General features: G+C 33.5%; 1 protein-coding gene across 1 annotated transcript; it reads right to left on the minus strand.

Moving 5' to 3' along the window:
• Window positions 1–1,085: 1,085 nt before the first annotated feature.
• On the minus strand, window positions 1,086–4,740 carry LOC123668476 (protein Teyrha-meyrha). Its single transcript, XM_045602206.1, has 6 exons — window positions 4,561–4,740; window positions 3,420–3,585; window positions 3,082–3,257; window positions 2,608–2,821; window positions 2,379–2,481; window positions 1,086–1,369 (listed from the first exon to the last, which is right to left on the minus strand). Exons 1-6 carry the CDS (start codon window positions 4,738–4,740, stop codon window positions 1,183–1,185), a joined length of 1,026 nt encoding a protein of 341 aa, XP_045458162.1. The 3' UTR covers window positions 1,086–1,182.
• Window positions 4,741–16,733: the final 11,993 nt, after the last annotated feature.

Genomic DNA, 16,733 nt, shown 5'->3' on the forward strand with positions numbered 1-16,733 from the left:
TTTAATATTTAAACAGGTTGGTTCCTAAAATTAGAATTTATTCTGAAGATGTATTACATTTTTATTCTTAGTAATAGACAGGGTTTTCTTTTTTCTAAAATATTTTATGAGATTACAATATGTACATTAATTTTCTATTATTTCTATTAAGATAAAAATATTTCTTACAGACATTATCATGAACAGAAAACAACTCTCAACGTATTAATACATAATTGTGAAGAATAGTTTTTATTATTCTTTTAGATAAATAGGTAAACCAATTGCCAAATTTACATTGAAAATAAAACGGTGTCAGGTCATTAAGCTGGTAAATTTGACTTCTGATTTAATATAGGCGGGTAAAATAAGTTAACTTTTTTTTAAATATCAGTGGTCGCCATAGGGTATAGTAACGAATAAACGTCACTTCACTATAGACATACCTACAACCAATTTTTACACAAACATAATAATAGTCAACTATATAATACAAACTTTTCGCTCGAGACTTCACCTGCGTAGATGTTTTATATTCACTCATAAAAATCTAACCTATGTCATTCAATGATTATGCAATGTTATTTAGTATTCTACTGGTGCAAGAATTAATAATGTCGGTCCAATAACTTTCGAGTTACATTACAAAAAAATAATTTCTCTTCATAATATCAGTAGAGTTACATATACCTACATATTGAATAAATTAATTAAATGTTAAATGTTAAGTTTTATATTCATCAAATGTAATCGCACAACAACGAGATAAAAACTTTTGTTACTCAACGATAAATACTACGTCACTGTCACAGTAAATCAAGCTATATGTATATTTACAAGTTGGTATAAGTATACACAAAGACTATCGTATGCTAAAATTAGCAGTAGTTACTGTCTATATCGTATAATGTAACTAGAATGTCGGAAAATTTTAAGTTTATTTATTTATTTAATACTCTATTGCACATTTTAAATTACATAAGAAAAACAACATAGACAAAAGTGCAAAGCCGATCTTATCACTGTGATCTCTTTCAGACAATATCAAAACCCTATATATAGACCTATATATGATATATAGAACCTATAAATGGAGAAAATATTGATAATATTATATTTTAGTTTATTTATGTTTGGGAAACAAATGTACATTGACACAAATGAATGGTACGAAATCCAGCAGTTCCACCAATTGCAATGAATTTAATTTCGGGAGTCAGTGGATGAGGGCATCTCGCCGTCGATCTTGTGGCGAGCGTGCGCGTAAGCGTCGGCGAGCGCGGGCCAGGCGTCCGCGCCGGCCGCCCACTCCGACGTGCTCACCTCGGCCGGACGCTCCACGCTCTCGGTCTTCGTGCACTCGAGCGACAACGGCTTGGGAGTCTCAATCCTGTTCGGAATTGAACCTTTATATACTTCTTAAGCGTCTTCAAAAAAACGAGGATATTTCTATTTTTTAGCCCGCAGTGAAGCAGGGTGGTGGATTAATGTTTATTTAGGAAACGTAACCTCAAAATAATAATATTATTGTTATGCATTTAAGTTTATAAAATTATTGTTATGGGTTTACGCTCAAGCCGTACTTTAGAAGTGAATTAAAATTAATAGTAAAATGTAAATAAATATTAGTGGAAGTACGTACTTGTTAATAGTTATATTAACTCGTGTGGTGCTAGATATAAGATAAGTATGATGTACAGTAGTTTAATTTTAAGTACCGCTATTGAGTTTTATTAAAATAATTTTTCCCTGTACATTTATTGTTCTACAAAAGTTAAAACGACATGTAGGAGGCGAATCCCACCCTTAAAGAGAATGTGGATGAATGTGAAAGGCATAGTATCCAGAATGAAAGTGCGAGAGCTATGAATGAGTCTTAGAAAAGAACAGTCTTCGATGATGTTGGAGGAGATTAAGCTCCAAACCTTCTCGCATGAAGAAAAAAGCAACCCAGCAGTTGTTACAGGCTGAATCAATCAATTAATAGCGATTTTGATGATTGTTTTTGTATTATCAAAAGTTTGTGGTGTGATTTCTTTCACGGTCTTGAACTTTGACAAACGTGACTTACCGCGATGGTAATTTTGAAACTCCCGATATTTTGGTGACGTTGCAGATCTGTTTTACCTCCTGCTGTTAAAGCCTGTCTGTGCCTTATGTGCGTCATAATTTATCAGAAACTAGCGAAATAAGTTTTAAAATATCTAATATTTATTTGGTGATTTTATTTGTAAGTAACAGTCGCCTTGCTTTTAACAAAAAAAAAGGAAAAGAACTTGTTTTGTAGGCGGATATCGGAGATGATAAGATTATATTGTCCAAAAAGAATTTTATTTAATATCTTCAAATATATTGTGCAAATTATTAGCTACTTTTCGTGTGATGTATATAAAAAATACCTCACGCGTTCTGGTGACTGCATCGTATCGTTCGTACTCGATATTTCTAGATCTTCCGCGTAGCTCAGGTGTATTTTTTCGCCATCATTGCGTTGATCTTTTTCTGAAATGGGATTATAATCATTTTATAATCAAACTAGACATACTCTTTGATTGAATGTTATTTTAGTAAATTTACATCAACTAATTTTCTTTTAGTTTAAAACTTTTAATAGCGTATAAAAAGTACCATCAACATTTATGGCCGCTTCAGGCCAGCCGAGAGAATCGCCCTCAACATCAACAGGTTCGTCTTCGGCGTCGTAAGAACGCGATTCGCGAGGTCTCTCCTCTCGCCTCTCGTCTTCCAAGTCATATCCCAGCATGCTCTCAACGGTGTGGTGACGCTTGCGAGTTCGCAGCTTTAATCTCCTCTGTCGGTTGGCGCGTATGCGCTGGTAGGTCTATTCAAAGATATGTCAGTAGAATGTAATTAAAATGGGTAGTTTTTACGTTCATTTCAAATTATATCTATTTACATATAATGATATCATAATAGAATCGAAGTAAAAATGAATATTTTTTTCCTTGTAGAGGTAACTCCCTTTTTAACGTTAAAGTTTTGCGAGTACCTACATATTTGTCGTTTTTGTAATATTGTAATACTTTTGGTTTTTATTAAGTACCTATATGTACTAGAGTGAGTTTTATTTATATACATTACCTCCCAACGAGCATCTTCGTCCTGATGATGAAGCGAATGAGAAGGAGCAGCTGCTTCGCGGGGTATAGCTGTTAAGCTGTACAAATGTTGCAGTTCTTGTAAGAAGTGCGCTTGAGCAACGCCTGGTCCGAGTCTGGCCCCACAGACACCGCATGCGGATTTCCGCTCACCGTCAGCTATTAACAAGATTTGTCAATTATACCTATGTACAACTCAGATTTTTTGTATTAAAGTAAACTAATAAGTGTTAGTGTTAAAAATGAATTGTAATTTAAACATTTATCGATTTGTGTCTAACGTACTTCATTATTTTTGATTCAAAATGTAAAAATAGTTACGCGAAAATAGTTCATGAGAATCTGAGCAAGTAGCTGTGCCGGGCTGGTCCTCGTCCTTGCAAGGTCGGGGCGATGCCGAAGCGGCGGAGCCTGGCGAGCTCGTGTCATCGCGCACCGCGTACCCGTGCCGGTAAAGCGGCGGCGTGCTGTTGTCATCACGTACACCCTATAAGAATCAACATATGAATAGACCTGCGATAGATGTAGCAGATTTTATCAGAAAGTAAAATATATTTCCATACCATACATTAAAATGCATTGGAATAAATTTCGCCATTGGTTGAATAATAATTCATATTCGAACGCTATATTACAAACGCTTGAAATTTCTTTAATTCTACTGCTATTATTTGAATTTTAATTGTAAGCACTATACGGATTGGGTCACGTTAAATAGACAAGAAAGAATGAGGGACAAATTACTATTAGACGGGGCAACAAGCAATATTAACATGTCACACCTACATTTACTTTTCGTGAAAGATATATCCATTATCAAGCAAATTACCGATAATGATTACGACAAGATTTTTGATGCCAATCAGTATAAAAGGTACGAGACGGGTAAGAGGAAGCGAGATAGAAGTTACACTTTGAATACCTTCTGAGGACAAAATCAAAATATTATGTGTCACTTACAGATATACTGTTGAATTGAAATTATACATATGTAATTAAACTCGAATAAAATATGTTAGTGCTTAAGAAGTACCTATTATTTTTTAGAAAGGAGAAAGTCAGGACAATATTACCAACTACATATCAAAATTTTAAGAAGATAAGATGTGAATGTAAAGGAACTTAAGAAATAGTTCAAATTTGACAAAATAATAATTTACGGAAAAACTGAGTAGCTAATTAATACTAAACCCTTTTTCACTGGATGCCGTTAACGCTACGCTACTTGACAAATGACGGTAAGGCAATACGCCCAAAGTGCACTAAGAATTAACTCAATTAGGTCACAGAATCTTATAAAATGTGAAAATTGTTCAGGTTATTAAATGTGTTTATAAAGGAATTGTCCAGGATATAAAATTTATTGTCTTCCTATAATAATGTCATAATTTTCTTCAAAACAAAAAAAAAACTATATATTTAAGCTACATTGTAAATTAATTTTGTATGGAAAAAACCGTACTCTTAATGCTTGTCCGACACTTTGACCGAGAGCGTACTGTTCTCCCAAATGTCTTGCAAACGCTTTTCCTGGGTAAAGGGGATGAAATGCGCCTCCTATAGGTCTGAACGCCCCACAGCCAAAACTCTGCAGCGCTGGATGCAGAAACTGCGGTGCCATGTGATGTAGGAAACCTTCCATGATGACCGAGGCCTTCTAGAATAAAAATATAGTTTAGCTAAGAAATACCCACATACGTGTATTGACGCACAGCAGAATTCGTAGACTTTTGTTAATTGCTTGTTTAAATGTGTTACAGCTTTATTTCTGTTCTGTCGGAATTAAGAATTCAGAGATCCACCTAGACTTCAATTGGTTGAGATAAGTAAAATCACAGATTATTTGAACATAAACCACTTATTACTATGTTCCGCACATGTAAATATTTTTTCGTATAATAAATAGTTGTAATAAGAACTTATTTAATTTATTGAAATAATATTAATTTATATTGTTTACTAGCTGCCCGGACAGACTTCGTTCTGTCAATAGTTAATCTATACATACAAATAAATAAAATTGGAGTGTCTGTTTGTAATATAAAAGTAGCCGTTTTTTACTAAATGCATATAAATGTATACACGGTATATATATATATATATATATATTTCCTGTGTGCGTGTGTACGGCTGGACCGATTTTGATGAAATATTTTGTGTGAATTCAAGGGGATTCGAGGATGGAAAATGTTTATTTAACTAATTTTTCATTTATAAGTAGTTGTTAATTTTGGAATGTTTTACATTGGATCCGGTAGACTGGGCTACCATCGCAGCATCAAATATTAAATATTATTCTATTTTAATTTCAGTTTGTCCCGACAGTTGGTGCTGCGATCAAATTGAAAAAAATATTTGAAATTTTGCGTTATGGCAAAACAACGTTTGCGGGGTCAGCTAGTACCAAAATAACTTTTTTACAATTTATGTCTCTCTGTCTGTTTATTTCGGCTAATCTCTGAAACGGCTGGACGGATTTTGACAGGACTTTCACTGGCAGATAGCTGATGTAATGAGGAGTAGCTTAGGATACTTTTATTTTAGAAATTTATTTATTTTATTACTCTGCGAACTGAGCAATAACTTTTTTGTTAAATTCCTCGCGTACTCACGCCTACTCCACCTCTACCTACGCCACTCGCCGCCGCGTAAGTGGCGGGCACAGGTAAGTAGTAGTAAAATAAATGTAACGTTTTCCGAGTGATGACTTTAACTTTTTTTTTTTTTGTTATAAAACCTTTCCGTGGACTCTAAGGAACATACAAAAAAAAAAAATAGCCGAATTGGTCAGGCTATTCGCGAGTTATGCGCTTAGCAACATTCATTTATATTATATAGGATAATATGTAAAGATTGAGTTTTATTACATGAACATTTTTTGAACACTAATAAAAACAGATGCTTATAAAACAAAGAACTTAAAGTTTTCAAAATCTACTCACACATAAGATTAAAAAATAAATAATTCAAAAACCAAATAGTATGCCTAAGAACATCGCTTAAAAAACGTTTCTTTAAAAGCGGTCGTTTAAAATGAACTTAGAATAACAAACATTAGAGATTAACAGCCGGCAAAGAATAAAACCACAAGAATAGTTATAAGTGTTTATTTTGAAAACAATCGCATTAAATGTTTGTCGGGAGTAGCCGATAGCTCGGGATGGATTCCTCCTTGAAACAATAAACGTCTTTTGAAACACACGTACGTGATGCTGACCACCGGTTCTGAGGATTGCGTAATATTTCATTTTGCTCAATAAAATATACAGCCTAGATTGTATGTTACATAATTCATGTTATTTAATCTGTACCTAATACGACATTACTGTGTAAAGCATATTATTGTTAATATTCAGTATAACGACGGAAGTGAGCAGTCCATAGAGCTACTTAGATTATTATAATTTTTTTGAAATTTGTAAAAATGTACGTACTATTTTAATTTTAACATTTACATAACACGTAATAATTAACGTTTGCAATGACTATGCATCGCTTTTTGTAGTTTTATAATGAACGTTAATCATCAAGTAGGTAGGTACATTCGTAATTAAAATATTCGAGTACCAAAGATTAAATTTAACAGTTTAATTTAAATAATTTCATCCCATCATTTTATTTCAAATAAATTATTGTATCCACTTTGGTTACAACCGCAAATACCCTGTTGCGAATTTTACCGTACATCTTAATATATATAAATCTCGTGTCACAATGTTTGTCCTCAATGGACTCCTAAACTACTTAACCGATTTTAGTTAAATTTGCACACCGTGTGCAGTTTTATCCAACTTAAAAGATAGGCTATATTTTATTTGATATATTATGTTATTATTATATTTCAGAAAAAAATAAGGTGATACGAAGTTCGCCAGGTCAGCTAGTCCGACTATATATTTCTAACGTATCAAGTGTCAATCACTATATTTAAATTGATTCACTGGCTGATCCCGCAAACGTTGTTTTGCCATATATGTTATTAACCCCTTATCCTCCTCTTTGTATTAATTGTCACCAAAAATCAATTGTATAACCAAGTAAAAAATTTTGTTGTTAGAGTCGGCACAAAATAAGAGTCCCGTATGGACATTTGACAAATACCCTAGAACGTAACTTGGTACGAAACTGTAAGAAACTATAAAATAATTATTAATAACATAAAGGGTTTTTAAAACATACGTACATTTTTTGGCTCCTTAAGTAATATGATATAATATATTGGGAGTATTCTCTTACTTTTCGCGTTAACTTTATAGTAGCATGCAATTTCTAATTATTACGAAACGTCTCAAAAATAGTTACGTTTTAAGTCTTTTTTTTTTTAAATATTAGTGCTGTAACTAATTAATTACTGAATTTCACCAGTTTCATTCGATTTTAATTGTAATTAAATATTGTGTCGTGATCTTTACTGAAAAAAAGAGCTTGGCGTACAAAGTAGCAAATAAAATTTTGATTTAGCTAATAAACCGCGATAAAATCCGAAAAAGTTGTTTCATTATACTGATTAAAATTTATGTAAACAATAGAAAACGGTAAAAAAATATAAAATAAAGACAAATTGACCTTTTGTACCATTTTATTATTTCAAATTACCTATAATATTAAAGTTTAAGTTAGTTTTCTGATCCAAATTTTAATCAAATGCACCTTACATTACCTTATATTATAAAAAATAGATCTTGGCTGATTCTTAGGCCTACCCGATATGTGCACAAACTTTCATAAAAATCGGTCCAACCGTTTCGGAGGAGTATTTTGTCGCGCGTAAAAAAAAAAATAAGTAATAACTATATGTGTATGTAATAAAATTAAACGAGCATAGAATAAGAGAATATTAATTCTTTTTTAACGCGACGAACTAAATCAGAGGGAGGTAAATATATATTTAAAAAATTTAACTGTTAATAGATTACATTGACACCAAATGCTGTATTGGCGTAGTAGATCTTGCTGTGCTCGTTTTTATTTATTTATTATTTGTTTCTTTATATGTTAAAAAAAAGAAAAAAGTCCCAGAGACACAATTTATGTTAATAATTACTTTATTATAGACTATTTAAATCCATCCAACTGCTGGCTTTGAAATACACAGGCCGAAGACGGGCAGCAGCGTCTTCGGTGCGACAAAGCCAGTACTGCGGTCACCAACCCGCCTGCCCAGCGTGGTGACTATGGCAAAACACATGAGTTCACGTTATTTTTGGCGTAAACTTGTGGAGGCCTATGTCCAGCAGTGGACTGTATAGGCTGTAATGTATGTATGTATGTAGACTATTTAAAGGTCTTCAAAATATGCTCAATTTTGTTTTTGTTTTTAATCAATATTAAAACCAACGAAATTAAAAACGTTACATTATGTCATGCGCTAAATGCGAAAATATAATTTGGTGTATCTTTGATAAAATGGATAGTCCTAGGCGAGCAACGGAAAAGCAGCGCAATGACTGAGTAAGTAAGAAGAATATCAAATCAAATTGCCAAATTTATTATAGTTTTATCTCTATCGATATACATATTACTGTATTAAAACTTCAATTTACAAGCGGGTGCACTTCAAATAGTGATAGTCTGTGGTCTTTGATGACAGCCCTTACTGTGTTGGTCTCCAATTAGTCCTTAGGTGAAATGGCTACGTCGTAATCAATCGTGTAGTAAACAGTGATCTCCTTTGATTCAGGTACCGGGTGTGTTGGCTTTAGCTTCGGCAAACACGTAGTCACGTGTCTGTCGCTTTCATTTGTTTTCTTTGTAAACAAACACGAGCTATTGTGTAGGAAACAATATTACGCGTGACAATATTGCAACTGCATGCGTGACATGCAGTGTAATATATTGAAAGCGGATATTGACGCACTGATTGACATATGTACCATCGTACCACGTAGGCATGTTTCCATCAATATTCGTTTGGTTGTAACTTTGACCGGTATTAATAATGCCTATACGCATTAATATCTACATGTAACATTAAAATATAATAAGGCCTATACTGTAAGCTCATAAAAAATACAAAGGAAAACTATGGATAAAATTTGAGAGTATAAATATCATTAGCTATAATTTTTTTTTTCGAACTTTGAACGTTTTTTTTTTTTTATTAAATTTCAGATATGTAAATTTAAATAACGAAGATGAAAAAATAAAGATGATACGCCGAATCTGTGATTTTAAAATAAGAAGTTATAGATATTAAGCGAAACCGTATCTTGTACCTACTTCCACTACACTTATAGATATGCATGAAATTAGTATACGCTTCAGCCTTTCAGTGTAATATCCCACTGCTGGGCATAGGCCTCTTTCCCAATGTAGGAGAAGGATGAAGGCTTAATCCACCGCGCTGCTCCAATACGGGTTGGAGGAAATTAGTATATAATGATATAATTATACAAAACAATGATCTCACAACAACCCCAGTAGCTAAATTACTAGTTCAAGATGCTACGGGTATCACACGCACACATACGCGAACACAATTTTGTTGATAAATCATTCCAATTACTCAATAAATTGATTGTAATCATATACGATGATACGAAAGCTATTTAGTCCTTAACATGTCACAATTACATAAATGTAAAGTACATTATGGAGCAAGATCGTTTTGTATTTAGAGGATCAACGGAACACGTAAGTGGCCATTTGCATAACACCTATCAATCTGAGGCAGGGCAGACGTAACAGTGTCCTATTAAGGTAAGATTGTATCATTGATAGCAAAAGTGCCTTGTACTGCTAATTTTGTATAACAATTTCGAACATTCTATGCTTAATGTAAATTATCATTTTATAAATGCCAATTTATTACCCTTTATTGTACAGCATTAAAAGAATTAATAAAATAATAACATAAAATGGAAGATGTACAAAGGCAATTTTTCTGGCTGAAAGAGCGATCTCTTCTAGACAACCTTTGTGTATAAGACACGATATAGAAATTGCGGTTAAGAAGTGAACCAATAATATTATTGTAATATTTTACAAAAAAATATATACAACACAAGCGATCATGCCGTGTTTAGTGACAAATAGTGTATCTTAAGATATCTTTTGAAGGAGAAGAGAATTTGAATTTGTCTAATAGGATGAGAGAGAGAGAGTTCCAGAGTCGAACAGCTTTAACAGAGAAAACAGAGAAGGAATAAGAGTAATAGGACGAAGTTAGATCGAAGGGTACGATCATGGGTGTTGCGAAGAAACTCAAAGCCATCCTTGAGGTAAGGAGGTGTATCAGGATAAAACAACACACTATAAAATAGTGACAGGATATGAGTATTCCTGCGGAAGCGGATTGGAGGCACTTGAGTTGTTTTCGGAAATCGAAGACGGTCATATTTTCGAAGACGAAATATGATCCGTATACATAGATTCTGGAGACGCTTAAGTTTATTTAATTGCTTCTCCTTAAGGTGTAGAAAACAAGTATATATCAAGAATTGGTAGAAAGAGTGACTGTTCTAACGCAATTATAGTTGGTAATGGAAGAAAATATTGTAACCGACGAAGTGAATTGATTTCAGCAAATAACAACTCGACTCACTCAGCCGAGGAGACTAGGAGAGATAGTTATCAAAAATCTAAATTTTTTACTTTGTCACAAAAGCTAATGACAGTGTTGTTAAAGATGACTGGTCGAACAAGTGACCAATCTACTTTACAGTATAGCTTTGGACTGCCAGTTACAATTAGGTTCTTGACATTTTGAAGGATTAATATTTAGTCCATATGAGCTACTCCAACTATACATTTTGTACAAGTCATTGCTTATCTTATCTTATTCATGGCCGATCATTCATTCAGAACAACAGTAAAGTTGAAGATCATTTGCATACAAGTGGTAGGAAGAAGATATTTGGAGTCCTATTGAATTAATAAAAAATGAAAAAAGAAGTTGAGATAACATGCCACCTTCTGGCACACCAGCGTTTATGATTGACCAGTTAAAGTATGAATCTTGAACACGCAACTACTGCCAACGCTCATACAAGTAAGTTTAAAAACAATCAATCACTGAATCAAAATTCACTGTACTAAGCGTGTTGCTAAAATCTAGCAAAGTCAAATGTCATTAGAGATTTTGACGAGGGTCGTAGCCGTAGTATGGACCTTTACGGAAACTGGATTGATAGATATTTTGGAGATTATTTAAAAGAAGGAATAATAATAGCTGTGCATTAACAAGACGCCGCGTTGGCGCAAGGGTTAGAGCCATGGATTGTACCTGTTGCGCTGGCGGTTGCAGGTTTGATCCCCGCACATGACATACATTTGTATTGGCCATACAGGTGTTTACCGTGGTCTTGGTGTTTGTGCAGTCCTTGTGGGTCTCCCCACTGTGCCTCGGAGAGCACGTTACGCCGTTGGTCCCGGTTGTTATCATGTACACCTGATAGCGATCGTTACTCATAGTAAGAAATATATCCGCCAACCCGCATTGGAGCAGCGTGGTGGATTAAGCTCTGATCCTTCTCCTAAATGGGGAACGAGGGCTATCCCAGTAGTGGGATATTACAGGCTGAAGCGTATTGACAAGACGCTCAATTACTTTAGACAAAAAAAGGAAAGGTTGCAATAGAATAAAGGTCAGAAAACGCTAAAGGCAAGTAGAGTTAGGTTTTTTCGAAATAGGAATAAGTTGAGCAGAGTCTTTCTATTAGGGGGGGAAAGTATTGGAGGTAAACGATTCGTAAAAAATATAGGTAATGTCGAGCAGGATAGAATCTATGACAGGTATGATCATATGACGGCTAAAAGAATCAAGGCCTACTGCATTTGAACTAACGGCCAATATGCTTTTCTTAACACCACATTCAGATAATTGAGAGAAAGTAAAAGGAGGTGAAGTCAACGGAGCTTTAAGAACAAGAAGACAACTAAGTGTGTTAGACTTAGTTGTGTGGCGACATCTATCGCGTGACATACGAAGTACGTAACTAAGAACTGACGTATCCTACATCGCGATACCAAAGTTATCAGAGCTATTGAGTATATATTCAAGAATCCGACAACAACCGTCGGGGCAGTAGCCCGCCAGACATAACATCTGTCTGGTTGGAGGATCCTCCTTTTTCAGTGGTGGCTGAGGAACTTTAAACCCTGTTCCTCGCATCCCCAAATTGGTGACCCCGACGTGATCGGAGGGGAGTGATGTGGCGACATCTATCGCGCGACATACGAACTACGTAACTAAGAACTGACGTATCCTACATCGCGATATCAAAGTTATCAGATCGATTGAGTATACATACAAGAACCCGACAACATGCGGCGGGGCGTTAGCCCACCAGACACGACGACGACGGACGAGGAACTCAACACCATTCCTCACTTAAGCCCTGTTCCTCACACCCCCAAAGTTGTTTTGTCTATAGTGACAAAAAAGCACAAAGTGTTTATTTAACACATAAAGATCAAGTGAATATGAAGTTAAGTTATGTTTGGTTTTACCAATTCTAAGTGACTTAAGGAATTTGCAGATCTTCGGAGAGTCTAATTCTTTTAATACAGATATAAATCTTGGCTATGAATATGGCATCATAGTCCATCTCTACACGACTTGTTGCAGCGATTTCGAAACTTTCTGTATTTCTCTTTATTTGACGAACTAGAATCATATTTAAATCGAGTTTTAGCCTCGCTTGTTAGATCCTACAGGGCTCTTATTTCAGCTGTTAGCTATGGAGCGTGAAGATATTTGATACACACAGGTCTAACGGGGGCATGTACGTCGTACAACTATGTTAGTAAAGAATCAAAAACATTTAATTTTTTATCCACCCTAGACGTGCTAAATAACTCAGACCAATCAATCTTTATAGCATCTTCACATAGGCCATTTAATTCCATTTCCCCAAAACTGCACTGCAGAAGAATTTTTGAATTAGCTTTTGATTGTCTAAATTTGTAAGAGATATATGAGATCGTGGTAGGAAATGCATCAGCTGGGCTTTGCCCAAGCTTATCAACATGGTCCAGGGAAAAGACAAGAATCAGGTCAAGAAGAGAAAGAGAACAGTTGGGAAAGGAATAAATGGCTTTCAGAGGCAGGATATGCAAATTCGCAAAATTTACAATAGAACAGAGACTATATTGTTTAAGGAGGTGGGCACTAAAATCAATCCATTATTCTATCACTGAAAATAGCTGGTAGCTTCACATTTAAGTCGTAAACATATTTTAAAATGAGTTAATGCAGGAGGTTGTGCGTTTGTCTGTATTTATTATTTTATAGAAAAAGATATGGCCCTCCACGTAGTGTTCGTACGAAAAAGGCGATCAAAGTAGTAAGGGAAAGAATTCGAAGAAATCCTGTCTGAAAGCAAAAGATTTTGTCTCGGGAGATGAAGATAGCACCTAGACCATGTCGCGTATTTTAAAATATGTCTTAGGACTTGCAGCGTATAAGATATTCACTGGTCATTTCTTATCTGATAATTAAAAAAAAGTCTATACTTTTTTTAAATTATCAGATACCACACTATTGTGGTAAAATCAAAACAAATACTTAAGCGGTACGCAAAGGGAGGTCACAGAAAAATGTTGTTTACGGATATTTTAAGAAACAAAATGACTGCTCAAAGCTCTAAGAAAGCTTCTCAATCAGTCAACTACTCATTGTAGTTAATATATCCGCCAACCCGCAGAGGAACAACGTGGTGGATAAAACTCCGACCCTTCTCCTACGTAGAGAAAGAGGCCTATGACCAGCAGTGAGATGTTACAAGCTGAATATCAAAAATACAGTTTTGGCACAAAAAAGTCTTCCTTAAGTAACGAGTGGTGTACGGTTAAGTACTGTTTACTTTTGTGTGAAAATGTGTTTTTCTTAGATGTAGGTGTGAAATGTCATAATAAACTATAAAATATTGTTAAATTTGTTATTACAGTTTATCAACCTTAAAGATAGTTTTGATAGTAATGACTTAAATTTCAATTATTTCGTGTACAAATACATACAGAAAAAAGTATATAAATAACTTTAAAACTATTTATAAAAGTGGTATTAGTTATACATCTAGCTATGGCCATCTGAGACGGATTTGTCGTGGTCTAAGATAATCATACCCTCATGTGTATTAAATATCTTTACTAAAATACAAAAAAAGAACTGGACTTTTTTACACATAAAATTTAAAAAATACTTTTTTTTAAACATATACCTAGTTACATACAAATCAAAACTTAGCACCCGTAAACGTTAATAAGTTTTGTGTAACTGTAATAATTGTGTTTGCAGGCAAACGAAGAAAAAGAAAACCGACTTCAATTATATCGACAAGTAATACAACGTAGGTAGACGAAAAAATAGTCAAGTAAATACGCATTATCAAAAATCACTCCAAAAGTTGTAATCAGATCTCGATAAAATTTAAACGTGACCACATGATAAACATCAGCTTTCGATTAAATTAAAAATCATCAAAATCGCTACACCTAGTAAAAAGTTATGCGAATTTTCGAGAGATTCCCTCGATTTTTCTGGGATCCCATCATCAGATTCTGGTTTCCTTATCACGGTACCAAACTAGGGATATCTCCTTTCTAACAAAAAAAGAATTATCAAAATCGGTTCATAAATACCGTATATATATATATATATATATATATATATATATATAATACATCGAATTGGGTAACCTCCTCCTTTTGAAGTCGGTTAAAAAGTGCTTAAAAAATTGTAAGAAGCTTCCGAGTGTTAAAAAATATATATAAAAAAGCTGATCAAACAGTTGCGATTTTTTTTTTTATTTAGATAAAGAAAAACAACAACATAAATTAGATTAAAAATATAAAACAACAATTTTAAAATACGAAATCAAAATCGTTTTGTATGATGTTATTGTATGATGAAAACTGAGATCGTGAAATTTCTATACAGTTGAGTGGGCTCATCGTTTAAATTACACAATATGTAGATGAACAGTTGGAATGCATTACATAGCGGGGTCATTTCTACCGTCATTACGTGCAAACCTAAACAATTGAGAAAAGAATATGGCCGCCGGGCAATAAATACACCTACAAACGTAAACTTTATGAAATGATACATTTGGTGCACTCGCTTTCGTATTTCCGTTTGTCTATTTTTGAACAAAGTGAAGTCCTAGATGGAGCTGTAATCAACCCCGGATACATTTAAGTAAATGAAGGTAAAAATGCCTTCAAACTTGTTAGAAATACCTGATGAAAACGTATAATTTTATCGTGTTCGAGTAGATGTAGCTAAGCTACGTCATCGTGGCAATTTTCGAACAAAAAAAGCAAACAAATAAAAAATGGCTTTTTAACTTTGTAAATACCAAGTGACATCGCAAATAATTTTAGATTAGAACGAATGACAACAAATTATTACATACATTCTTCACTTCTTTTTTAATTTATTTTTATTTTATTAAAAATTAGCTGTGTTCCCGCAACATCGTCCGCGTGGAATTAAAAAAATATTGGTCAGTTAACAGAGTTATAAAATAAATAAATTTCTAAAATAAAAGTAGCCAAGTTACTCCTTATTTCATCAGCTATCTGCCAGTAAAAGTTCCGTTAAAATTTGATTAGCCATTTCAGAAATTAGCTGGAACAAACAGACAGACAGACAGACAGACCAAAATTGACAAAAAATGTTATTTTGGTATATGTGCCGTGTATACATATGCATTTAGTAAAAAGCGGTTATTTTAATATTACAAACAGACACTGTTTTATACGTAATAATAAAAATAAGATGAAGTAAAAGAATCCGTTTCTTTTTTAAATAAGTATAGTTTTTTTTTAATTTATTCAAATGACAACTTTAACTGTGAATTTTTAGCTTTTATCTAACTGGAAAAAAAACCTGACTTATTGGCGCAAACTGTTTCATCTCCAATAAATGTAGTTTATGATGATTAGTTTCATTATCGTTAGTGTTAAAAAGTCTGAGTCTTTGTTGTTATGAAAAACATTCTCTCACGTAAATTTAAATGAAAAAGTTTTTTTAATATTAATAATAATTTAGCGACATTATCTTTTAAGTAATTTTTAAAATCTATAAAATAATTTAATTTTATAAGTTATCTTACACAACCTAAAACTTTTTTAACAACAAATTTTCAAAACATGTAGGTTGTTAATGTTAATTATTTATAAATAAAATTTTCAAAACATGTAGGTTGTTAATGTTATTTATTTATAAATAAAATAAATATCAACTTTTTACAGTCCAATGTCTGTATTTTTAAATTATAAACGTCTTAAATATTCATATTAAAATTCTTTAAGCTTTTCAGTGCAGAAGAATGTATCATATCAAAAATAACCCAAACTAGGTATAGTCTGGCCGCTCAAAGAATGCGTTTCTGAATTCTGACAGATCGTGTTCTATTAGACGATATAGCTTTGAACAGGCATACAATTTACGGCAAAATTTTAAAGATCTTATATTTACCCTATTAACGAGTGATAACATTAAAATTCGAATAATTATGCCAACTTACAATAAATTTATTAATTTTGGGGTAAAATTATTACAATGACTTAATTAACAAATATAATAAACCATAGCTTTTAAAAGTCAAACCACGTAAAACGACGCTGTTCCAAGGTTATGTCAACTGTTTGTTTGTGTGTGACAGTGATGTGACAAAATAACGAGGA

Source organism: Melitaea cinxia, chromosome Z, assembly GCF_905220565.1.
Source record: "Melitaea cinxia chromosome Z, ilMelCinx1.1, whole genome shotgun sequence".
Taxonomy (NCBI): domain Eukaryota; kingdom Metazoa; phylum Arthropoda; class Insecta; order Lepidoptera; family Nymphalidae; genus Melitaea; species Melitaea cinxia.